Source organism: Maniola jurtina, chromosome 9, assembly GCF_905333055.1.
Source record: "Maniola jurtina chromosome 9, ilManJurt1.1, whole genome shotgun sequence".
Classification (NCBI taxonomy): domain Eukaryota; kingdom Metazoa; phylum Arthropoda; class Insecta; order Lepidoptera; family Nymphalidae; genus Maniola; species Maniola jurtina.
The window spans coordinates 12642812-12670170 of NC_060037.1; the positions used below are offsets into that span (position 1 = coordinate 12642812).

Sequence of the window (27359 nt, forward strand, 5' to 3'; positions counted from 1 at the left end):
GTTTTTTAAAAATCCTGTGGGAACTCTGATTTTCCGGGGTTAAAAATGACCTACTTAAGACCTTTCCCAAAATGTCAGCTAACTCTGTAGCAAACATCAAAAGCGGTTAAATGGATAGGCTTTCGCATTTATACGCTTGACTACAATCACAATTGATGGGAAGTGATGATGAGGCATAAGATGGAACGTGTTTGCCTAGAAAATGTCTATTTACTCTTGTTTTGAAGATACCCGGATTGTAATTGATCTAAATAAGCCCCCATTAGTAGTGAAATTCTTTTGACGATTCTAAAGCACTTGTAAAATTTATTTGAATACAAACCTACATTCAATACCCTTCTAGACTTGCGAGGTAGTCGAGGCATGGTATTTTGTGAATGTCAAATATCAATTAAAATATTGCCAGTTTATTGTTTTAAATTGAAGGACAACAACCGAGAACTGAGGTATCGTTTTTTTGCGATGCGTTAATTGAAATCGACTATTCGCGTGATTTCTACACGATTGCGTAAAAATAGGGAACTAATTGATCGATTAATTGATAAATGATTTAATTCATTGAAGCAAAAAGAATAGGTAGTTGTGAACATTTTTAAATGTTCAGCTATAAGCATTATTTCCCATAGTAAATTTGTGGGTTAGATTTTTTTTTTCTCTCTTTTCTGGCTTTACAAAGATTAGCTAATGTCAAGTTTGTAGTTTATTGTAACAAGTTAGTTAAACTATACAAATATGGACCCCGTCTGTGCCGGCGCTCGCCGACACACGCACGGCACCCCCTTAGAGTGCTTTCTAGTCAGTTTTAACAACAAAAAAAACACTCCAAAAAGGCAGAGCACGCCCGCCAGCTAACACCGACACAGACGAAGTCCCTGGGTTAGATAGGTATTAGGAGTGGTGATACTGATAGCCCAGTGGTTAAGGCGCGGTCGGCTTCTTATACTGGGGTCGGGGGGTCGTTTCCGGGCATGCACCTCTAACTTTTGGAGTTATGTGTGCTTTAAGCAATTAAGTATTACTTGCTTTGACAGTGATGGAAAACATCGTGATACATCGTTCCGGGATAAAAAGTTGTCTAGATGTAAATTTCCGGGATGCAAGCTACCTCTGTAACAAATTTCATATAAATTAGTTAAACGGCCTTTAAGAATCCCGTGGGAACTCTTTGGTTTTCCGGCATAACAAGTAGCTTATGTCCTTCCTCGGGATGTAAGCTAACGCCTGTAACCAAACATTGAAATCGGTTCAACTGTTGGGCCGTGAAAAGCTAGCAGACAGACAAATAGACAGACACACATTCGCATTTATAATATTAGCATGGATTAGTATGACTTGAAACAAAACCCTTTAACACGGTGCTAATCAATAAAACAAACACAAAATGTTCGGTCCAAAAGTATGCTGCCTTATAGGTCACGTGTTAAAAACATCAATATTCAAACGCCTGGGTCCTTTGGACTCAAAAACAAAAAACAAATGAACGCTCCTTAACGGCGGAGTTAAGAGGGGTCTCTCCGTCACTCGCTCCATACAAACATAGTTCCAATTTAATTTGAATATTAAGCAACCAAAGTCCATGAAATTTTGCAGACATATTCTAGAAACTAATATCTATGCCTGTGGTTTTCCAGATTTCTGTTAAAATATTCGGTTTCAAAGTTACGCGGTTGTAAAAATTCTCATACAAATCTTTGAGCTCCTGTAATTTTGAAACTACATATTTTTAGAAAAATCTAAAACACCACTGGCACCACGGAACAGAAAACTGGCACAGATATTAGTTTCTAGAATATTACGAGTATGTCTGCAAAATTTCATGGACTTTGGTTGCTTAATATTTTTAAAATGAAATTGAAATTACGATTGTATGGAGTAAGTGACGGAGAGAGTCCTGTTGATGGTTATGCAAATGGTGTTATTCAATTTGGCCGGCGCGGTGTGAAGCAAGGAGCGATGCAACGGTGCGACCGTTAGCGGGAGGGTTAAATCACAGGAAATAGCGATTTTGTTAATAAAGCAGTCATTCTTGAATCCACCATTGTCCAATTTAATTACGCGATAGGCTTGCGCTTGGCGACAATCATCCAAACTTAATATTATAAATACGAAAGTGTGTCTGTCTGTCTGCTAGCTTTTCACGGCCCAGCAGTTTAACCGATTTTGATGAAAATTGGTACAGTGTTACCTTACAACCTGGAGAAGAACATGGCTAATTTTTATCCCGGAAAATCAAAGGGTTCCAACGGGATTCTTAAAGGCCCATCCGTTTAACCGATTCATATGAAAGGTACAGAGGTAGCTTGCATTCCGGAAATCGACATAGGCAACTTTTTATCCCGGAAAATCAAAGAGTTCCCATTGCCCGGTACTACTGGAAGTATAGATCAGGATGTTGATCTTTGAAAATGTTTCCGCTTCCGCTTACATTTCACACCATCCACGGTACAAAGAACCCCGTGATATTTTATACTTGTCTTACTTGTAAAAAGCGTTTGACAAATAGATAGCGTTTTTGAAAGGCAAATCGGTATGCAGTATTTGAAGACCTAATGATCTTCCGACCAAATTTCGGCCACCGTGGCCAATCTCCAGAAAGATTAACTCGGAAGTTTATGCACAAAGACAGGTGCAATACCTGTTTTCTCACTCTCATAGCCCGATGGGACGGCAATCCGACACGTCCGGCGATAGATCAGTCCCTGGATCGACGGTTTTAGGTGCTGTTCGCGGCACAGGTGTGAACACCGCTAACTTCCAAATTTCGGGTTAGAAATTCCTGACAGTAAATCCTAATGCCAGTCTGACGGTCGGCCATGTTGTCTCTGTGTCCATTCTTCCAGACTGGGGATGAGACAAAGTGTCCATCTGCCTTTATCCATCCCACTCTCTTTGCCATCTTAGCAGGGTTTCCTTCTTCACGATTCTGAGTTTTTGGTGTTTCATGTCTCCGTTCTTTCAAGAGCCAGTAATTAGATGAGTGTTAGGTTCGCCAGTACCAGCGCTGCGTCCGTGGATACAGTTTTATAATTCATACAGTACACATTGGCCCAAACGCACCGCAGGGCGACTTGGCGTTCATTTACCATGTCCTAAAAACAAACAAAAATAGTAAAGCAGGTAAAGTCATATCAGCACCAAAATGGCGAAAATCAAGTTCCTTCAAAAACAGGTCGGCAATTGCAAGTCCAGCGTACTCGTATTAATAGAGGTCAGTGGCAAAGCAGGTCATAGCTTCACTCCTACACGGAGCTGGTCGTCCATCCGTGCAAATTAAATTTGACAGGTGACGCTGCGACTTAATACTTATTATCTCTTATTAAGATAAGTATGTGTAGGTGCTATCGAGGTCGATGAGCTTGATCCTTCTAAAGAATTGTTCTATTGACTAATTCGATAATCATGTTAAATTTTTTAAACCCCGACCCAAAAAGAGGGGTTTTATAAGTTTGACGTTTGTATCTGTGTATCTGTCTGTGGCATCGTAACTCCTAAACTAGTGAACCGATTTTAATTTAGTTTTTTTTTTGTTTGAAAGGTGGATGATCGAGAGTGTTTTAGCTGTAATTCAAGAAAATCGGTTCAGCCGTTTGAAAGTTATCAGCTCTTTTCTAGTTACTGTAAACTTCACTTGTCGGGGGTGTTATAAATTTTTAATTTACACTTGTTACTCGACTGCTCAGAAAAAGGAACGGAATGTTTTCAGGGTTCAGGAGTTTTTTTATTTTTATTTATTTAAAAACAAACTGGTCTAGATAATTCCAATAAACCAGCAAAATACATTTCTCGATCGGGAAGATACACTTATTCAATTTATGCTCGCGTACAACAGTTATAGGTAAGGTTTGCAGCTGCTATCAAGAAACGAAGTAGACATATTTCCTGATTTGAGATGCAAGCCTCCGTACTTATAAAAGAACTAGCTGATACCCGCGACTTCGTTCGCGTGGATGTAGGTTTTTAAAAATTCCCGTGGGAACTCTTTGATTTTCCGGGATAAAAAGTAGTGTGCTAATCCAGGGTATAATCTATCTGCATTCGAAATTTCAGCCCAATCCGTCCAGTAGTTTTTGCGTGAAGGAGTAACAAACATACACACACACACACACACACACATACACACACACACACACACACACACACACATATACAAACTTTCTCCTTTATAATATTAGTGTGATTTATCAGTCTGTTACCAACAGATTGTTATTGTTAAGTATTTATTGTTATTTTTAAGTAGTTTTTTTGTTAAGTATACCTATATTTTATCGCATGACCTTTAGAGAAATTTGTTTCTACAGTTTTGTAGTTACGAACTTGTGAAAGATGATTTGTATACTGCTGTCGACAATTTCTTTGATTTAAAAATATTAAATACTTTCGTAACTTTCAAAAATTTCTTTAACGAAATTTATAAACATCAGGAAAAACATGCCGTTTAATCCATAACTGTCACATTAGTTCCCTAACTAGCCGCCACAGTCTCCCGTTTAAACATCAACCGTCTAATTAGTTTTACAGTGACGCGCAATTAATCAAATGAAAGTAACAGTTAAAACACGAGAGGCGCATAGTCAGGGAATTTGTAAATTGTCCAAGAACACCTCCATTTTTCACAACAGAGTAGCTATGCATCATCTATACTTACCTACTCTATTTATAAAAAGAATCTAAAAGAGACAGTGGTACTGATTCTGATGACAACTTAATTTTAAAGTATTAGCATCTTTTTCTTGCCAACGTAACAAGAAAAGGACAGACAAACTTAATCTATACAGTATACATATAATAAAATTGTAGAAAAGTGGTGTCTGTACAATGGAAATATATAAAAAAAAGTAGCAGGGGTTGTTATTATATCGATGCCGAATCCGAAATTGTAATTAATTTTTTTTTGTCTGTTTGTCTGTTTGTTTGTGCACGCTAATGTCAGAAACGGCTTATTCGATTTAGATACGGTTTTCACTAATATATTGTAGTAAGCTTCACTTAACATTTAGTGTTTATTTCATGTCAATCGGTTCATAAATAAAAAAGTTATCTCAATTTAAAGAATCACGGCGAACATTTTTAACGTACAGAGTACGTACTACACGCCTCGCGCCTGAGCGTCCGTGGCTATATAAAGCGCGCTGAAAGTCACTATTCCACGCGAACGAAGTTGCGGGCACAGCTAGTTTAATCTAAAACTGTCAAATCTCCTGACTTTAGGTGCCAGTCTTGAAGATAATGTAGAGCAACACTAAAATTAAGAGTCTTTCATTTAAAATTCATTTTCCGTCCTCTTTTAGCAATATTAAAAAGAAAAAGACGCAGATACTCTTCTAGTTTAGCGAAAGACAGCAGAATCGACACTAGAATGTACTGAAAAGTTAGAGATACCTGTCCGAGATCGAATTCACGACCTCCCAAATAGGAGGCGGACGTCTTGACCACTGGGTTATCACGGTACTATTACAATATTTTCCATTAGCTTTTTATTATGGAATTATATATCTTGCACTTTAATGATCGAAGTTCTACGTACACCAATGACCTGCCATAATACGTATCGGGTTATTATAGCCATGTTGGGTTAAAGGTAGAAACGAAACAAAAGGTAAAAAACTCACGACAGGTGCACCCATATACAGGTTGTTCTGAAAATGTTCAGGAAAAGAGCACTCGTACTCTGCCAATTATTATTATAGCTTTAATTGGTTTCATAAATCGAACTTGACATCGGCCGGCTAAAGGTGATCGTTTACTGCGAGAGGCGCGGCACGCAACACAACTTTTAAATTATTTCTCTAGTACCTACGAGACTTGAGAATAACTCAGATATTTTTCGGCAAAGTAACGTTCATACGTCATGTCTGAAGAAATTAGCTGTTTAAGTCCACCCTCTTCTATTGACATTGTACCAATTACCATACCAAGTTGCGTATCTATTTTTTAATCACTTCATGATAATTTTTGACTACGTAGAAAAACTCGAAGCATAGGCCTTTTCATTACAATCTGAGTAACTCTGAATTATTTTATGTCGCTCATAGTTAGCGACCATGTCTCGGATCTATATGCCATTATTTTCAAACCCCAACTGTTCGAAGACTTTGCTCTTAAAACACTGAGTTGGACGCGTCTCGAAGCTTTTCGAAGCTTCCCGAACGATGTTTAGCCGTATTGAATTCAGTGGCTAAACTCTTTCGCAAAATTGATATTATTAATTATCTGTAAGTCCCGATTTGTAACCTAATAAGTTAGAAAATGTTTATGAAAAGAGGGCAAAAATGAAGCCTTTTGAGAGTGAAAATAACAAGTTCAAGTTATAATTTTTAATTGAAATCTGATCCCTTATACAAGAGAAGCCCGTATCTTTAAAGCCTGCCTCCCTAATTAAATATTTTTACTGAACCGAGACCGGTATAAAGGATATTTTTCAGAAAATATATAATCTCTTTTCTAATTTGCGTGTGTGTCGAGTAGATACTGATACTTCATTGAAATAAGTTCATGAACATATACCTAATTCAACTTTCAAAGTAATATTAATAATAATTAATTAATAGGTATACCAAGTGGGGTATCACATGAAAGGGCTTTAACAGTACATTCTAGAACATATTTTCGTTTATTCTGATGCATAATAGTTTTGATTTATCGTGCAAAATATCGAAAAAATACGACTCTAGCACCCTCGGTGCGCGAGTCTGACTCGCACTTGGCCGGTTTTTATAGTTTCTGGAAAGTGTGTTTTCGACTTGCAACAATTTTGATATAGGGGTACGAATGTGAAAAATACAAATAAATCACCCTATACATATTAGTATTATAGGGAGGGTGAGCGGACCAACAGGTGGGCGACCACTCGCGTGCCACCAGCACAGGTTCGACGATTTACTAAATTACTTTAATCGTCCTGAGTTTTCATTTCTGCTATCTGTTGCGTCCTCGCTAACATAGTTTATTAGTTTGCAGCTGGTAATATCGCCTCTGACTTTGTAAAATTTAACACAAATTACCTACCTTATGTATTTGAAAATAAGTACTGAGCAATAGGGATGACGACTACTAGTCAAATCAGTGACTTTTTATCAAAATTCAAAACGCTCGCTTAGTAAGGGAGCTTGTATGAAATTCACAGAAGTGACGTCATAGACGTTTGACATAATTGGACGTACTTTTTTAGTTAAATCGATAATTTAAAATAGTTAGCAAACTTAAAACTAACATCGAACGTGGATTTTACGAATTTTGGAACTCCCTCTCTTTAATGACTCCTAATAAAAAAATATTTTAGACATAGGTAGGCATCATCCCAATTGTATGTGAAACCCATCAACAGAAACAGGATATCTGTCTTTAGCTTAGATTTTCATCTAATCTAAATAAGACCATATTTCCACGACTCAAAGCAAACTCAAAGGCCTCCCTTCGATTTCTCCACAACTCTTTAGTCCATCCCGGCCACTCGTAACAGAAAAGTCTTATGCCTTAGGAGCTTAAATTGTTTTCGCTAGAATCAAACATATAGGTAAACTGAAATTGCTATCATTGTAATATTATATTAATTAAAGATTACATTTTTTTAAACCCTTATATCTACGAAGGAGATCCAACGAGAAGCTATATATTTTTCAGACAAATTACATGATTCTCTATCATTTAATTAATTTATTCGTTCCACGTGTACTGTTTGATTGTATAGAAAATGTATTTCTTTTTGGAAATTTTTCGCAATTGACTTTATTTTCAGGGTTTATAAGTTACTTTTACGGCATAACAGGCAGGTTTGTGACCGTTTACTTGACTAATGTAACGATAACATTCCTTGATAAGTAAGTTTTTAGACATTACAAACAAAACTAATAATAAACAACAAATAATTAGGTGCTTATACGTGTCCATTAGACAATCAGTCAGTCAATCAGTCAGACTGCATCAATCAGTTCTATCAATCAAGAAAGATGAGGGCACTCTGCCCTATCAAACGTTCATCTAGGTATATCATACACTAGCTGATGCCCGCAGCTTCGCCCGCGTGGATTGGTCAGATCCCCTGCAGCATCAGGATTGAGGAGTTGGACTCCAAATTTTTTATGAAACAATGTCGCAAAGTTCCTCTATCGATTAACAAAGAAATGACGCAAATCGGTTCAGAAATCTCGGAGATTTCGGTGTACATAGGTAGAAAAACACAACTCCCTTTTTAAAAGTCGGTTAAAAAAGTAGCCTATTTTACGCCCTGGTCAATCCTCTACTTGCCTGTGAAAGTCCCGTCAAAATCGGTTCAGCCGTTCCAAAGATTAGCCTTTTCAAACAGACAGACAGACAGACAGACAGACAGACAGACAGACAGACAGACAGACAGACAGACAGACAGACAGACAGACAGACAGACAGACAAAAATTTTAAAAACGTGTGATTCAGTTATGGTATCGTTCAAATAACCATATGAGCTTAATATGAGGTAGTTATTTCGAAATTACAGACAGACACTCCAATTTTATTTATTAGTATAGATTCGTCTTTCTTGATAAGGTTAACCGCACTTTGTTTGCGAATTTGTATCGTACGTAAGGTCATACATAATATGAATACTGGTCGTACTTTAGTTCACACACTGACTACGTTTTTGTTCGTCAAACAGACAGTATCCCAGTGATATCGTTGGTGCGTGATAAATAATCTGCATTTTCAAGATATTTCTGTTCTTTGATTCCACTTTGATCCCACAAGCATTTGTGTCCGTAAATTGATTATTGCAACGCACAAAAGTGTATTTAAAAATCCCAACGTACGTACGACTGACTCCAACTAGTTTGCGCGCTTTCATAGTACTTGGAAGGTCGGGATTGTTCATGCGTGTTCGCACGTTTTCGCACGAGTCAAATTCGTACGAAAACGCATCTAAAGTGCGGTCGGCCTTATCCAGAAGTTGGTTTGCAAATAAGTCATCGTATTAGATGGAAGATTATTGATTTATCGGTTATGATATTTATAACTTAAAACCACGCGATTCACTTCGAGAAAAATTTAAGGAAATAGGTATCCTTACCGTAGCCTCTCAATATATTTACAACAACATAATTTTTGTAAGACAAAATATTTTTAGTTACAAGAAGGTTGGCGATCTACACAACAGGCTGACTAGACACCGTAACAGGCTTGCGACTCCTACGCTCCGTCTCAGGAAGGTCCAAAAGTCATTTGTGGGAATGGGTATAATCTTCTATAACAAAATTCCTCAGTCAATTTTGGACTTGCCTTTACACAGGTTCAAAAAATCTATTAAAAATATGCTCTTGAGAAAAGCATATTATACTATCGAAGATTATGTAAATGATAAAAAAGCGTGGATTTAAACTTCGATTCGCTCCAGCAATGCGCAGGACTTCAATTGCTTTTATACATGGCATAATATTGTATATCAAATCTTTGAAAAGAGCAACCGCCGAGTTTCTTGCTGGTTCTTCTCGGTAGGAAAGGCATTCCGAACCAGTGGTAGATGCTTTTGACGATTCGAAAGAACTTGTAAAAGTCTAATTGAATAAAAACATTTTGAATTTGAATTTGAATTTGATAGTGCCTAGTGACTGAGGCAAAACTGACATCAAAGCCTATCGTGTAATGGTCGCCTAATACATGCACTCAAACCCACCTGCTAGTCAGCGGAATGCTTAGACAAAAACTAAAGTTTTTTCCCTAATTAATTGTTACTAAGGTGTTGGTAGAATTATAGGGATAATCGAATGTCACGACGGACGAGTCGACAGGTGATTTAAAAAAAAGTTTATTAAAAAGTTTATCTTATTAGCGAGTGGTATGCAGATGTCTCGCTTTTTTGGACTTAACGAGTCATTTACAACCGAAAACGTAGTAATCAAGTCTTGATAGAGTTATTGTCACAGAAAAAGTGGCTATCGTAGTCTTAATAAACTTAACAGGGCTCTCTCCGTCACTCGTTTCATACAATCGTAGTTCCAATTTCATTTGAATATTAAGCAACCAAAGTCCATGAAATTTTGCAGACATATTCTAGAAACTAATCAATGTGTCTGTGGTGTTTAAGATTTTTCTAAAAATATGTAGTTTTAAAATTACAGGGGCTCAAAGATTTGTATGAAAATTTTTAAGACCGCGTAACTTTGAAACCTAATATTTTAACAGAAATCTGGAAAACCACAGACATAGATATTAGTTTCTAGAATATGTCTGCAAAATTTCATGGACTTTGGTTGCTTAATATTCAAATGAAATCGGAACTACGATTGTATGAAACGAGTGACGGAGAGAGCCCTCTTAACAGCAAAGTCTACTGCTACTGTTTTGAATATGTTTTCTTATCAATTCTTATCAAAAATTATTAAAGATAAAGATACCTAACCCTTTATATACCTCTGATTTTCATTATTAGGATACTAGGACGTCTGTATTTTTCTTCAATCAATAAAGTGTACTAAGAAGGAAGTGTCCTCTTAACAATTTCGGTTATAAAGATTACAAAAATATAAAAATTATAACCGTGCAGCGAATCTATTTAACTAGACAGTAAATAAACCAAATCGTTGGAATTAAAGCTCTTTAAAAGATATTAAAAAAACCTTAAATTAGAATACTACTAAGTAGACCACCTGTAAGGTCGGTACGACATATTAAGAAAATGATGATGATATAATAATTTATCTATGGCTATACACACATTTTCAAATTTTTCTCTGTATGTTTGTCCGGGTTAATTTTCGGAAGGCTGAACCGTTTTTGACAGGACTTTACAGACAGGTAGAGGATTGTATAAGGAGTCATCTATGCTACTTTTTATTCTGGAAAATCGAGGATTTCTCATGGGATCTTTAAAAACTTAAATCCACGCTGACGAAGTCTCGGGCATAAGCCAGTCTAAATCTAAAGGAAAAGCTGACTGACTGACTGATTAATCTATCAAAGCACAGGTCATACAGGACGGATCGGGCTGAAACTTGGCATGCAGATAGCTTTTATGACGGAAACATCCGCTAAAAAGTAATTTTTGAAAATATAACCCCTAAGGGGGTCAAATAGAGGTTCGAAATTTGTATAGTCCACGTGGACAAAGCCGCGGGCATAAGCTAGTACACAAAAAGCTGTTAAACTAGCGTGAGGCGACCAAGGTGTTGGCAGTGGAGATATAAGAGTTACATGCACTGTATATTTATAAGGTTTGGTACAAAGTTGCGATTAAAAAGTTGTCGTTTTACTTGCAAAGTTTTTATCTATGCAATGGATGAAAACTTTGCAAGTTTTGTAAGTAAAAAATACGTTGCGTTGCAAAGATAAAATGCAGCTTATATTTCCAGAAGTTTATCCATTGATAACAGTTGAAATGTGGCTATTAAAAATAAATATTTTGTACACAATCTATGTTTTAGCTACTTCCTTTCGAATGAAACGAATGACATGAAGGATTATAAAAAGTGGGCACTTATTATTATTTAAATATTCCAATAGGTAAAAGTGTTGGTTTGCCTTCCATGGATTCTTTCGAATTTCAGTCGGATGTTTTGCAGTTGGGCTATAAATATAATTATATTATGAGGAGTTTCCTTCGAGCGCTCCTGAGCGCGCCACGTACAAACGAAGTTTGATTCTCATTTTAATACTAGGCAATACAACTCAATACAATGAAGACTCGCTTTTAAAATTAATAATTTCTGTGTCTGTGGTTTGTTAGATATCTGCGAGAATATGTAGTTTCAAAGTTATATGGACCCAAAAAGTATGTATATTTTCGAAACTGTGTAACCGACAGTTGGGACATAAGCTCACGTACACAACTGTCGCTCGTGTGAATAAAGCCTTAATTACAGGATCCAGGTGCTTTCTTAAGGTTTTATTTTAATTTTTGCTCATTCGCGGAATAGGTCGCGTGGTAGAGGCTTGTTAATTACATTGAGGTAGGACGGGAAGTTACAAATAGTTAACTTAAAATGGCGGTATAGATCAAACACATTAAATTGAGTTTTTATGTTTACGGGGCATAAAGGGCAAGCATGTACCTTTCAGGTGGTAAAGATAATATATCGTGTCTTTAATTTCAGATCATTTATATATGTATCTGGATAATTAGACCAACCGAGTTGCGTTGGGTGTTTTAAGTTTTACAGTAGCCGGCAGAAAATATTCTATATCGACCTTTGGAAAGGGATTTCGGCTTCGTAGAGCGTTGTCTCTATCACTCATACCCATGTGATGTTTTGTCGGTCTCAACGACAAAGACAAAGCTCTAAGAAACCGATCTACGAAAATCTCTTTCCAAAGGTCGATACGTACAATATTTCTTGCCGGATACTGTAACATAATGATTACATACTAGCTGATCCCCGCGAATTCATTCGCGTGGATTTATAGGTTTTATAATAAGTAAAAAGTGTGTATTAACTGTATGTAACTCTTCAGGTCTTTAACTACATTCATTCAAACAAGATAAAGTTGAAAACTAAATCCCGACTGCGATCATCAGAATAACACTGACATTAAATTGACATTAATTGAGTTAAATTGTCTGTCGTTTGGTGTATTTTAATGTTGTTGTATATTTATACCCATGAATTCAGAATTTTCTCCTCTTTCATTTGACACTCACTCGATACAATAGCAAAAAATATTTTTGGAGACCCCCACTTTTTTTGATGTAACATCCGCTAGGTCAATTTTTTTCGTGTAAATTAATATAGCCTATGTCATTCGGGCCTTTACGACGAATCAATCGACACCTCATTCATCAAAATCGGCCCAGTAGTTTAGGCGCTACGGTGGAACACACAGAATCTGGATACAAACATACATGCATACTTACATACATACATACATAGACTGCTAAAATCATTACCCTTCCTTTTGGCTTCGCCGCAGTCGGGTAAAATTGATATTGTAGAAATGATTGGTACAATTTTTCCGTATTCGACATAGGTTTAATACCGAGAATAATGCTAATGCTAGTTCGAACTTTGAAGACACCGGCTTTATGTCATACAGAAAAAAAAAGTCCTGACTCGTTGAATGGCTTATCAACGCTCAGCGCGAACCCTTAGACCTAGAAAGCTGAAATTTAGTGCAGAGGTTTCCTTTTTAATGTAGACAAGGAATAAGGCCGGATTTTCCGAAATTCTTAAGGAAACGAAGCCGCGAGCGGTTGCTAGAGTTATAATTACAGTACTACAACTTAGTAGATTATGTACATTGTAATACCTACTTATGAAATAAAAGTAAGTATTTACATCTACTCGTACCATTTGCGGTTCCCTACTGCAGCTGCGGGTATAAATTGTTCGCATGCATCTTGTGTGGTGTGAATGTCCTGGACAAAGACCTTTAAGTCTAGAAAAAGAATTCTGACGCTTTTACGAAGGAATTTTTAATGGAATTTGTTACTCAATGATATTATGTCCTTTGAAAAATGCCATAAATAATTTGGGTTATAGTTTTTGTTACTCAAGGATATTGGGAATGTCGGTGTCATACCCAGTAGGTACAATAATTATCTAACCCAATAGGTATAATAAACACAGAAACCCGTAATTGCGAGATTAAAATACGGGGTAAATAAAGCTCCCGTATTTTTTACAAATTCAGCCAGAATCGTATAATAGTAAATACTAACGCAAATAGTAAGTGCAACTGATAGTTATTTGTTTAAATCTATCACATCTACATAAATATAGACAACACATCCTATCATGAGTGCTATTATAGTTCGATATGTTTTTTATCTCGGACCGAGTCGCGAGCATCTGCTAGTGTTTTTTTGTATGCAGATGCACTTTTGAAGCACCTGCCAATCTCGGCGCGCGCAGGTGGACGCTATGTTTACGTTTTTTACACATAATGTAAAGTGGCGGCCATCTTTAAACGACTAATGACCCACGAGTCCTACGACCATAGTAATATTATAATGCGCCTTTACTATTACGGAATTTTTATTAAGCTTATTTTTGATTAAATGCTAATTGGCATAAACGTATAATATCCTGAAATAGATCGCTGCAGCTGTAGATACTTTATGTATGCAATAGTTCCTTATGGGACATAAAGGATACATTTTTATCAGTAGGTCCCATGTTTTAAAGATGGATAATTCGCTGGTATTTGAAACTATCAAGTAAGTACCAATGAAAAGGCTAAAATATATCTATGGACTACGGACGGACAGACAGACAACAAAGTGCTATAAAGGTTCCGTTTTTCATTTTGAGGTACAGAACCCTAAAAAAAACTAAGTTTGATTTTCCCGTATCTTAAGTCTCCAGGATGCAATCTACCTCTCATACTTCATATAAGTGGATTTAGATTTTTAAAAATCAAGGGAACTCTTTGACTTCGCGGCACAAAAAATGACCTATGCCTATCTTCGGGTTGCAAGTTATCTCTTTACCTAATTTCGTCAAAATCGGTTAAACGGATGAACTGTAAAAACTAGCAGACAGACAGACGCAGTTTAGCATTTACAATAATATTATAGTATGGATATGGATGTCTGGCAATCCGCACTTGGCTTGGCTCTGTAGTGAGTCGGCCATGGGTTGATCATGATGATGATGGATATGGATAATATTCGTATGGATATGGATAGTATGGATTCGTTAACTATGATACGCATCATTGTATATACAGGGTGGTCAAAAAGTCGTGGATCAAACGCAATAGGGAGATAGAGGAGGTGATTTCCAGCAAAAAACATTTCGACAGCATGGCCATATTTAAATTGCCCTAAAAGTTATGAATATTTTTGGGTTTTTTTTTAAAATACCAAATTCTTTTACAATGAGACTAATAAAAAAAATGTAACAAAAAAAACAATAAAACAAACGATGTTGTGTCATTACTAGATAATGTATCAGCACTACAAAAGTTCTTTTGAAGCTCTGGGTACCAAATTACAAGAGCAATTAATTTTTTTCCGAAACTTTTAAAGCGTTACTAAAAATTAAATGTCACTTTAACAGCGCACTGTGAAAAAAAAATGTACTACGGAAAAGTGACCCTATATCAGGAAAACTTGCCGATTTAATGCCAATTCAAATGAGGTATAACACATTACCCTTTGTTTTATAATTCTGGTTTTATAATCGTTCTTTCATATCAAGGTGCAAATTTCAGTAGATTAGTTTAATTCAAAAAAAAATTGAAGATTATCATGCTGCTAGTTAAACTGCTAGTTTTTTGTACGTTGGAATGCTAAAAACATCACTGTGCTTCTCACACTTAGTGAAAAGAACAGAAACTCTTCACTACCACCACGTGCCAGAACTACCCAGAACGCCCGTCTTGCAAGTAGTTCATCTTTTCTAGGAAACAAAAGGATAAAGAAACTATGCCTCTCTTTCACACTAATCATTCTTCCTTATTCCAACAACGCAAATAGAAAGGATGATTAGTGCGAAAGAGAGGCATAGTTTCTTTATCCTTTTGTTTCCTAGAAAAGATGAACTGCTTGCAAGACGGGCGTTCTGGGTAGTTCTGGTACGTGGTGGTAGTAAAGAGTTTATGTTTTTTTTCACAAATTTTAAGTGTGACAAGCACAGAGATGTTTTTAGCATTCCAACGTACAAAAAACTAGCAGTTTAACTAGCAGCATGATAATCTTCAAAATTATTTTGAATTAAACTAACCTGCTGAAATTTGCACCTTGATATGAAAAAACGATTATAAAACCAGAATTATAAAACAAAGGGTAATGTGTTATACCTCATTTGAATTGGCATTAAATCGGCAAGTTTTTTTGATATAGGGTCACTTTTCCGTAGTACATTTTTTTTTCACAGTGCGCTTTTAAAGTGACATTTAATTTTTGGTAACGCTTTAAAAGTTTCGGAAAAAAATTAATTGCTCTTGTAATTTGGTACCCAGAGCCTCAAAAGAACTTTTGTAGTGCTGATACATTATCTAGTAATGACACAACATCGTTTGTTTTATTGTTTTTTTGTTACATTTTTTTTTATTAGTCTCATTGTAAAAGAATTTGGTATTTTTAAAAAAAACCCAAAAATATTCATAACTTTTAGGGCAATTTAAATATGGCCATGCTGTCGAAATGTTTTTTGCTGGAAATCACCTCCTCTATCTCCCTATTGCGTTTGATCCACGACTTTTTGACCACCCTGTATAGGTACTAGAGGATGCCCGCGCCTTCGTCCGCGTGAATTTAGGTTTTTAAAGATCCTGTGGGAACTGTTTGATTTTCCGAGATAAAATGCCTTTTTCAATAACAAGGATGCAAGCTACCTCGGTACCAAATTTCATACAAATCGGTTGAGCGGATGGGTTTTTAGGAATCCCGTGGGAACTGTTTGATTTTCCGGGATAAAAAGTAGCCTATGTCCGTCCACGGGACATAAGCTAACCCTGTACCAAATTTCGTTAGAATCGGTTAAACTGTTGGGCCATGAAAAGGTAGCAGACAGACAGACAGACAGACAGACAGACACACTTTCGCATTTATAATATTAGTATGGAGTATGGATTGGTCTCACCTGTTCACACTTCAACCAGAGTATGATGGTAGCTCCCGGCCTTCTTAGCTGGCCTTCACTAATCTTCTGCTCGTCCAGGACCTCGCTGTGTCGCCGACCAGTCTTGAGCCACACCTCTATTGCTCTGTAACAAGGTAGAATATATTATGTACCTAGTTAAGAATACGAGTAGTTCTTTCTACCTAATGCAAGGAATTGGACTCTCTCTCTCTCTGTCCATTATATTCCTCATTGCTGAGGGTTGTGAACCCGTTTCATCTGTATATACAAGTGTAAATTAAAAATTTATAACACCCCCGACGATCCAAAGTAACTGAGTTTTCCAAAACATCATTTTCAAATAAATAATTATGTATTTAGGCAACGTCCATCTTGACAGCTTGACATTTGTCAATTGACATAATATTATGAACCTAACGGTTATCTAACCTTCTTTTCTACAAGAAAACTAGAAAAGAGCTGATAACTCTTAAACAGCTGAACCAATTTTTTTGGATTATAGCTAAGAACACTCTCGATCAAGCCACCTTTCAAACAAAAAAAAGTAAATTAAAATCGGTTCATTCGTTTAGGCGCTACGATGCCACAGACAGATACACAGATACACAGATACACAGATACACAGACACACAGATACACAGATACACACGTCAAACTTATAACACCCCTCTTTTTGGGTCGGGGGTTAATAAAAAGGAAAAGTTGACTGATTAACTGACCGATTGATTGGCTACCTGACTGAGCTATCAACACACAGCTTAAAAGTCAAACTACTTAAGTACTAGACGGATCGGGCTGAATTTTGGCATGCAGATAGCTATTGTGACGTATACATCCGCTAATAAAAGAATTTTTGAAAATTCAACCTCTAAGGGTATAAATTTGTGTATAAAATAGGGGTTTAAATTTGTGTAGTCCACGCGGATGAAGTTGCGAAAACAAGGTACTCAGCATAAAATGAAATCGAAGCCAGCTATCTGTATGTACGTTTAGATCTTACATCTACCGTCTCACAGCTCACAGCTATAATTAATAACTAAATAAGTCAATTAACTGCAGTAAAATAAAAATAAAATCAACCACACCATAAAATTACGAAGGGGATCAATCAATCATACTAAACTTAAAGAAAGCTTTATTAGTCAATTCTATGAGTCTATGGATTTGTTCGGTCGGTATTTGAAAATAGAAGCGGTTCAATATTGTGATCTACACAGTCGGAAGAATGCGCGGTTACTATTTTACGATGCCTCAGTAATAAATCAATAACTAAACAGTTATAAAAAGAGATATAAAAGAAAAAGTTCAAACAACACGCCTAAAAGAAGACTTCGTGCAGAATTTCTCTGTAAGTGAAAAATAAAGTAAAGTAAAGTAAAATATTCTTTATTGTACACCAACAAGACATAGTAAGATATAAATAACATTATAGATATACTATCAGATTAAAAAAAATGCAAAACAGGCTTACGCTTGATTACAATCATCACTACCCATTATAAATTAATCCATTACAAATGCGAAAGTGTATTTGTTTATTGGTTTGCATAGGCATAGTTAAAGTCCTGGAGAGTAACATAGGCTACTTTTTATCCCGGAAAGTTCTTTAACGGGGACAAAGCATAGTCAATGTTCGTCTCTGAAAAGCTAGCAAATAGACAGATAGACACACTTTCGCATTTATAATTAGTTAAAGTAAATATGGATGGTAGTCTGGTAATATCACTAATACTAATAATACATAAAGTGGTGACTTATAAACAGAATATTTTTAAGAAACTATAGGAGTATCTAGCTACTTTATTTCACACTTGGATGATTTTCCATATCATATTATATGGTATCTCATGGACCCAGTGGTCAGACAGTTTGGCATGGTCCCCTATTGGAATATTAGCGAATAGCTACTCCCCTGTGAGGGAGGGCGGTGTTGCTTTATGTAAAAACCAAATGGTTAATAGACGTACGTCTAGTGCCAGACAGGATTTGAAAAAAAAAAAAAACATAAGCAACAGGTGCGGGTCGTCGACCTTGCTTACATCATGGCAAGAAAAAATGGCAGCTCAAAATCTTGTTAAAAGCCTATTACACATTGGCCAACGGCCCAACGCACTCGGCCAACGTATTCGGCGATCATTGTACGGCGCCACTTGGCGTTGCCAAAAGTACCAGCGCTCGCCGGCTTGCTTGCTTTTAATGTTTTTTTCGTTTAACAACTTAACGTATAGAAACAGGCGTTACTTTGCGGTACTTCACTGTTACGTACCACGATAAATACGAAGATTGTTAAATTATGCATATTTCAAGCCAATTACTTGGAATACAACGGAAAGCGGTGCAGACGTGAAGTTGTACTTGTCACCGGCTGAATTTATCTACCCTTCTTCGTTCTTTTCGCAGGATCTTCACGAGTCGTCAGGCAGAATACACTGCTAAAGTCACTATTCACTTTCAGTGTCGTACCAGCTGTCTTGGTTTGAATAATATGTATTATCACTGGATTCCATTTTTAAATAGACGATGGATTAAACAATCGTATTTATCGATATATTTACCCGTCAGTTAAATTCTATTGGTTGTGGTTTTTCATACAAGCATCAAAGAATCTTGACGCAATTCGAATTGAATTGATTGAAAGGCACACAAAACAGCTTGTAACTCTAAAAAGTCTAAATATAAAAACAATATATCAGGATCTAAGTAACAACCCCAAAATTACCTAAATAAATATATGCATCAAACAAGATATACATAGAATGCACATTTGGGGAAACTTTGCCGAGAGCATTGGGCTAATGTGTACTGGAGATTTTACATTAAGATTCGGTCGATGAATTCCCATATTATGATCCGTTTTTAGTAATGGGCTTGTTAATTTTCTTGAATGGGTTGTAAGCATGGTTATGGAAGCATATTTCAACCGATTTAGCGTTTCTGGGAATCGATTTTTTTGCGTGCATCGCGAGTGGAATCTTAAGTATTTTACCTGTTAGCGTTGAATTGAAGCACCTCTTAGTTTAATATTATTTCATTCTTAAATATAATGTACCCACTTCAGTGGTATAAATACCTAAGTAGTTTGCGTTGCCCATATTTTATTATATTTCAACAAAAGTAGAGATTTTGTAGTAACGAACTAATTAGATACTTACTACTCTGCAAGAACAGAAACACACTTAGGACGAAATCTACCTATAGATCGCACTTTGACTATGCTTAGACTTAAGTTTCTTTTAAAACGAGACAGATTTATGCCAGCGGTATAACGCTGTCTCGTTTTAACGGTGTCTTAAGTCTGAGCAAAGTCAAAGTGTGCTCTATAGATCTCAGTCGTCGCGTCGTATTGTTAGTGTGCTCCTGCGTATAGAATATGACTTTTATAGTTCCGTATTGGAACAAGAAACCCATAAAGTTTCGTCCAGTTCATTTGTCCCTTTGTATGTCACAGCTATTTTTAAAATCAACTCAAAGCGCCTTAAGGTTGAAACAGAATTTATAATATGTAGATACCCAAATTGTTCCTCCCTGGAATAGAATCAGGAACTCCTGCTTCAAGACAACTCCAGGACTTCCACAAATGCGCCAAGATGGTAGAGGCTGATGCGTTTTAGGGTAGCGTGGCGTGTAATCAATATGTTTCCGACCTAACTTCTAATAAGCTTTAGGTATAAGCTTTTCTTAGTGACAGAATCTGTCTGTCCGTTTGACAGACATTTTCTGTTGAACCTGACAGACAGACGGCAGTCGCTATTCATTAGACTCAGCCGGTTCTCATGGAATACGGGAGCTCACATTAATTTGTTTCGTTTGCTTGACGGCTTTCTCACAATTACCATCATGGACCTTGATGGAAGCCAGTCGCAAAGCTGGCGAACCCGCATCAATCATTATAACAATCGCAATCGCAGAAGCCTCGATTCGCGCAAACGAAATCACTAGAAAAGATATTTATTTATATACCTTATAAATAAAGATTAATTTACAAAAAATTTTATTCACGACCATGTTTTAAAGGCTGTTTTAAACACGATCGACTTAATGGATTCCGAAGGCAGAGAAAGAGAGAGGAGGGCAAATTGTATTAATTTCCTCAGTTGCAGCGATATAAATGTTTCACTAGATGCGGCGCTTCATAGTAACAACGTGTTCCAACGAACATCGGTGTCCACACTCCCGTCAATCTAAATCAAACTCAAACTCAAGATCATTTATTCAAAGTACTCGTAGGTATTGTACACCTTTTGATAGTCAGAATTGTAAAATTTATAGTGGTGATAATTAATTAACGCCAACGGCATCTAGTGAACATTTATATCGCTGCTCAGTTGCCTTTCTGCGCGCGTACTAATAATGAAATAATGAACGAGTGACGTGACAAAGGGGCGGATGGGCGCAGTTGTAAGCAATTGCCGAACTGAAAGCTGAGATTGCAAAAAAAGTAGGAAATATGCATTGAGTAGGTACCTAACGATCGTTATGAATTCATTGCATCGATGTATTCATTGACGCTAATTTACTAGTACACAAACAATGCATATCTCTCTTTGGGCCGTGTCCCGCATTGCTAAGGATCATAACCCCCACTATATCATCATCTAAATTCTAAATATATAAAAGGAAAAGCTGACTGACTGACTGATTGATCTATCAACGCACAGCTCAAATTACTGGACGGATCTGGCTGAATTTTGGCATGCAGATAGCTATTATGACGTAGACATCCGTTAAGAAAGGATTTTTGAAAATTCAATTCAACAAGGGGGTAAAATAGGGGTTCGAAATTTGTGTAGTCCTCGCGAACGAAGTCACGGGCATTGGATTGTTAGTTAGTTAATGGATAGGTAATACATAATAAGTATAGTTAATGACCTGGAAAGTGACAGAGGCCGGATAATCAAGGAGTTCATCACACAGGATTCTTAAAAATCTAAATCCACGCAAAGTCGCGGGTAGCAGTTGGTCTTCCAATAAATGAACGTGTAACCTCTTGCCAATATAGAGTGGTGATGGAACAATTAATTCGTCCCATGTCCCTTTCGTCCCGAACGAGACATAGCGAGCATGTGTCTCGTGGGTTGATTAAGACAGGAAGTCATTCATTAAGCAGCCACCGGGCGACTTCACGAGCACAGACTTGAGAATAATATAGAGACACAAAATAGGAGTAAATGAAACCGATCCGTAGAAGCCGATTTTAGGATAAAGACAGGGATTGCCGGGTGACTTCACGATCACAGACTTGAGGAACAAAATAGAAACATAAGGTTTATAAATAAAACAGATCTTTAAAAGCCGATTTTAGGAATAAGACAAAAAGTGCAGCCACCGGGTGACTTCTCTATAATAGACTTGAGAATAATATAGAGAGAGATAAAACAGGTTTATAAAAGGAACGGAGCCGTAGAAGCCGATTTTAAGATTAAGATTATTGAGACGCGCTTGCCTAGAATGATTATGGCACTTCAAAGGATCATTTTCATAACTGTTATCGTATATTTTAACGCTACTTTGTATCACGGTATGACTTTGCTAATCCATACTAATTATTATAAATGCGAAATTGTGTCTATTTGCTGCCTACAAGCTTTTCACGGTCAATCTATTTAACTGGTTTATATTTATCTCAGACAAGGCATTCTTTTCGCATGAGATTCAGAAAGGTCGGCAAACCATTCATTGACGGGTCCATCTATCCTACCTCCAGTCTGTGGTTCCGACGTAACCAATTGTAAAGTAATGTATCGCATGATAACTTCATTAACGAACATTCTCATGCTCAATTAAGTTCTAATGTAATACAGGAACATAAATTATTACTTAAGTTTGTTATCACTTATTACGTCAAACAAAACGTGTTTAAGTTGAGGTTAACCTTGAATTTGAAGCCAGTCTCTGTTGACAAAAGCCAATTTAATCCACCATCATCATTATCATCAAGAGATTCCTGAACATACTCAGGGAAATAACCAATGCATACTGGTACAAAAGAAATCACAATCTCCACAGAGACCTCACGAGTCAAGAATCAAGATAGAGTCACAAAATCTCTTGGGAAGACCTATGTCCAGCAATGGACGCAAACAGGCTAATTGATTGTTTGTTTATTCAGATAAAGTTAGCCCTTGACTGCAATCTCATTGGGTGGTAAGTGATGATGCAGTCCAAGATGGAAGCGGGCTAACCTGGAAGGGATATGACAGTTTTCATTAAACTCATATTCCTTTGGTTTCTACACGCCATCGTACCGGAATGCTAAATCGCTTAGCGGCACGGCTTTGCCATTAGGGTGGTAACTACCTACGGCCGAAGCCTCCCGCCATACCAGACCAGATATTTAAAAATTTTAAAATTCCAAACTCCTGCTGGGAAACGAACTCGGGACCTCCCACTAGTGACTAGTAAGACCACAGCGTCTATCTCTGCGCCAGGGAAGCCGTCAAAAGAAAGTTAAACACAGCGATGATGCTTCTCAATCAATTAATTTCTCTAATTAATAATAATTAATAAAAACTAGAGATTGCCCGCGACCTCTTCCGCGTGGATTTAGGTTTTTAAAGATCCCGTGGGAACTGTTTGATTTTTCGGGATAAAATGCCTATGTCAATTACAGGGATGCAAGCTACATCGGTACCTTTCATACAAATCGGTTAAGCGGGTGGGTTTTTAGGAATTCCGTTGGAACTGTTTGATTTTCCGGGATAGAAAGTAGCCTATGTCCGTCCCCGGGATATGAGCTAATCCTGTACCAAACGTCAGAATCGGTTAAACTTTTAGGCTGTGAAAAGGAAGCAGACAGACAGACAGATATTATAGTATGGATTATTATTATCTATCGTTACATTTAATGCCCCTTTAGATATAAGATTACATTTTAATAACGTGAGACAAAAACATATGTTACTACCTACTTACCAACTATTGAAAATTACAGACATTAAGCAACAAAAAAAAAAGTTTAAAGCGGTCATTGACTTCGCGGCCTACCGTGGACAAAAAATAATCATATCATAGGTTAGCACTTACAACGTTTTACGTCGTAATTGAGGAAATTGTACATAGATCTTATTTCTGTGGAATAGGGTTGTAAATCGAGTTATAACTGTGTTTTATGGCTGGTTTTTTGTGTGGTTTTTAAACGGTCACATGTGACGAGTTGTCAAGTCAAGGCAGGGGATAATTGATGATCTGTCACGGTCACCTACGGAAGGTATGAGGCGTGGTAGGTACTGCGTAATGTATATCATTGTTATTGTTAGGGTGTAAGCACACGGTTGGTTTGACCCTGTATGTCATTATTAGGGTTTCTTCTTTTTATTTTATGTGTAATGATGATGTTATAACATTAATGAGGATGGCTTTTTAGTGTTTCGTACCCTACGAATTAGGTTGGGGATTGGCCAATGGAACGCCATTACTAAGCTTGTCCATCTGTCAATCCTTTTATTATGTCAGCTCTCATAAACCGTGATAGGTAGAGTTGAAATTTTTCAGTTTTCCGTTAGATTTTTTATTCTGATATAAGTTAGCCCTTGACTGCGATCTCACCTGATGGTAAGTGATAATACAGAGGCAATTAAGAAAATATGAATTCCCAAATTTCCCCTACCAGGAATCGGATCCACGACTTTCCGCTTATTCTCACAGCGCTCACCACTGCGCCCGGAGGTCGTCACCAAAAAAAATATTCAGTTTCAAAGTTACACGGTGTTAAGTATCTATTTACATACAAATCTTTAAATCTGTGTAACTTTAAAACTAGTTTTTTTTTACGGAAATCTGGCTAATCACAGATATAGATATTAGTTCCTAGACCGTGTCTACAAAATTAGGTACATCGAGTTAAAATTTAAAATACCAAACTACGTTTGTATGGAGCGAGTGACACTGAGCGAGCGTAAACGTTGCGTAAGCGTAGACGTACTCGTACCATTGCGTTGTTAATGTATGGAATTGTATGAAACATGGCATACCGTTTGCGTAAAGTGGACGTAACCCGGTGTGTTAGGGGTTTACGCGCGTCATTACACACGTGTCACGTGTGCGTGTTGGTGTGAATCGGCCTTTAAAGTGGTTTTATAAGCAAAATCAATTGCGCACGTCTGATAAAAGGACATGAATTTCCATCCACCTGAGGAGCCCTACTAATTTAGTGAACTTGACCTTGACCGCACCTCAACAGTTTTTTTATAATAATATAAATGTATCAAGTTAATTAGCCATGGAAAGAATATATTTCGCATTAAAAATACCAGTTAAACGGGTAATTATCACTTTATGCTTAGTTATCACAGTGTGTGAACAATTTGCCAACTTTTAAGTAGATATCTACTAAACGATGCCCGCGACTTCGTCTGCGTGGAAAGTTTTGTAACAATCCTGTGGAAACTCTTTGATATCCTGGGATAACACATCCGTCTCCAGGATGCAAGATATATCTGTACCAAATGGATGCCCGTTGTCTGCAAAGACGTCTGCGTAGATTTAGATTTCCTAAAATCCGACTACTACCAGCGAACTGCCGATAGATAGCGATAGATGTAGCAAAATCGTTTGTCGCTCGGTGTATTTTAACGTGATTGTTAGGTACTTTATAATTGTAAAATCAGAATTTTTCCTTGTCTCATTCGATATCCCACTAGATACATCCAATAGCAAAAAAAAATTTTGGAGACCCCATTTTTTTAGAGGTAACATCCGTCAGATAAATTTTATTCGTATAAAATGTAGCCTATGTCACCCAGATAATATCGAATTGACTGTCACCTTATTCATCAAAATCGGTGCAGTAATTTAGGCACTACGCGACGGTGGAACACACAGACTCTGATACAAACATACATACAAGACTGCTAAAATTATAACCCTTCCTTTTGGCTTTGCCGTAGTCGGGTAAAATACCGTGGAAACTCTAAATGATCTTCCGGGACAAAAGTAGCCTATGTCAGAGATGTAAGCTAACTCTGTAATAAATTTTGTCTAAGTCGGTTAAATGGTAGCAGACAAACAGACACATTTATTAGTATGGGTTAGTATGTAGGTATGTATGGCAGAATTAGTGAATGGAAAATATATTCGAGTGATAAAATTGACATATCTTGTTTTATGTAGGTATGTACATATACCAGAATAGTGAATGGAAATATACGACTGGTAAAACTGGTGTATCTTGAGTTTGGCTCATGTTTATTGTTGAGGGTTCCGTACAGTTTTCATCGCAAGCTAATTTGGTTTATTATTTTTCTTCTGGAAAACTCTCTGGTGTGATTTCAGGATCCTTGAAAATCACTATCCATATTATTAAATGGGAAAGTGTGTTTGTTTAGAATCAAAATCGGTTCACCCGCTATATGGCAGCCGATATTAGCCTGGAGAAACGGGCGAAAATTTTAAAAACATATGACTAGCATGCGTTCTATCGTTTAAGGATTCCAAGGTACTATACTCTATCCACGGAGAGAAGTTATTGTAATAAGTCTATATCTCTCTGTTACGTAATCCCAGACAAATGACAGTCAAAAAATCATAAAAAAGACATCAGGGAGTTTTTTTACCATTATCATGTGTCTAACCAGTTGAGTGACCAACCAATCACAAACGAGCCTATTTCTTCCGTTTTAACTTCCGTACGAGTACTAACAAGATAGGTAACTTCTCTCCGTGGATAAAATATAGAATGGCAACAGACAGGTATTACAATTTTATTTATTTGTATCGCTGATTTGTATAGATTGGCATAAACATGTTTAACAAGTTGCCTTGCGGATCCCTAAAAATGTGTCCAGACATTATTATTAATGACGGCAATGAGCGACCAATTCAGAGTATTATAATAATGTTAGGTAATTAATAAACCGGCCGGCCGTGGGGGCGCGTCTAGTATTTTAAAAGATTTGTCACCGAAATACATGAAAGAGAACGTTTCCATTTGCATCCGATAATAAATCGTTATATAACGCCCGTAGAGTTTAGACTGCGGGCTGCAAGTTGCAACTGATCTAAATTCGAGATATAACCCTATAAATATTATATACATTCTCTCTTTTACTGAGATAGCTCGAGAAATCGTGAGGTAGGGGCGGGTTGCAAGACGTAGGGATAGTCGACGCAAAGATCAAGGAATATAATGTCACTGTTACCCACCCGCAACCCTGTCACATACTCCACGAGCCGTCTCAGTCAGTAAGCAAATGGCATGTTTTTGAGTTTTTAAAATTACTACAATCTACAGTGTACACCCCATTTACTTTATACATGACTAACTTTTTCCTGCAACTTATTCTGCGATACACGTCATTGGCGATACACATATAATTTATAGCCTAGGTAGGTATATCACTCAGGCATTAGCTATCGTGAAAGAGTTTTTTGTAATGAGATGAGTAATTTCGGTGATTGCCACCTACATCCAAACTCACAGACTTTACCTCTTCAGTGTAGATAAAACTAAAGTTACTTATGTCGAAAGACGAATTTAAGATAAAGATTAATTTTTAGATTTTGGTACTTATCTCTTTATGATGGGATGGTTTTTGATTGGACCGTACACAATGAAAAATGATTCCAAGAGTTAATATTAAAAATAATGGCCCAGTTGCACCATTCTGGTGCTGAAAAGTACCGGATAGATAATTATAACGTCTCTCGAAATTTTTACGAGCATTCGTCAACCTGTTTCCCTAAGACCATGTTATAACTTAACAATAACTTCTAATAATAATTAACGTTATATTTGTAGGCATGAAAAGCTCGCGAGACAATGGAAACAATCCAAATTATCGGAAGCACAGCACATGTGTCGCAGTGTGTGACAATGCGCAGGTGGCGGCCATGTTGGTTTTCCACAAATATCTAGAACTAGATGATATCTGCTA

The 27359-nt window shown here is 36.9% G+C and overlaps 1 protein-coding gene across 1 annotated transcript in view; it reads right to left on the bottom strand.

Annotated features, from left to right (window-relative positions):
- Window positions 1-27359, bottom strand: part of LOC123868535 (tRNA dimethylallyltransferase) — a 313525-nt gene that overhangs the window by 33244 nt on the left and 252922 nt on the right. Inside the window, exon 4 of the mRNA XM_045911093.1 lies at window positions 16489-16612. Coding sequence (XP_045767049.1) covers window positions 16489-16612 — 124 coding nt within the window. The remainder of the gene's footprint in view (window positions 1-16488; window positions 16613-27359) is intronic.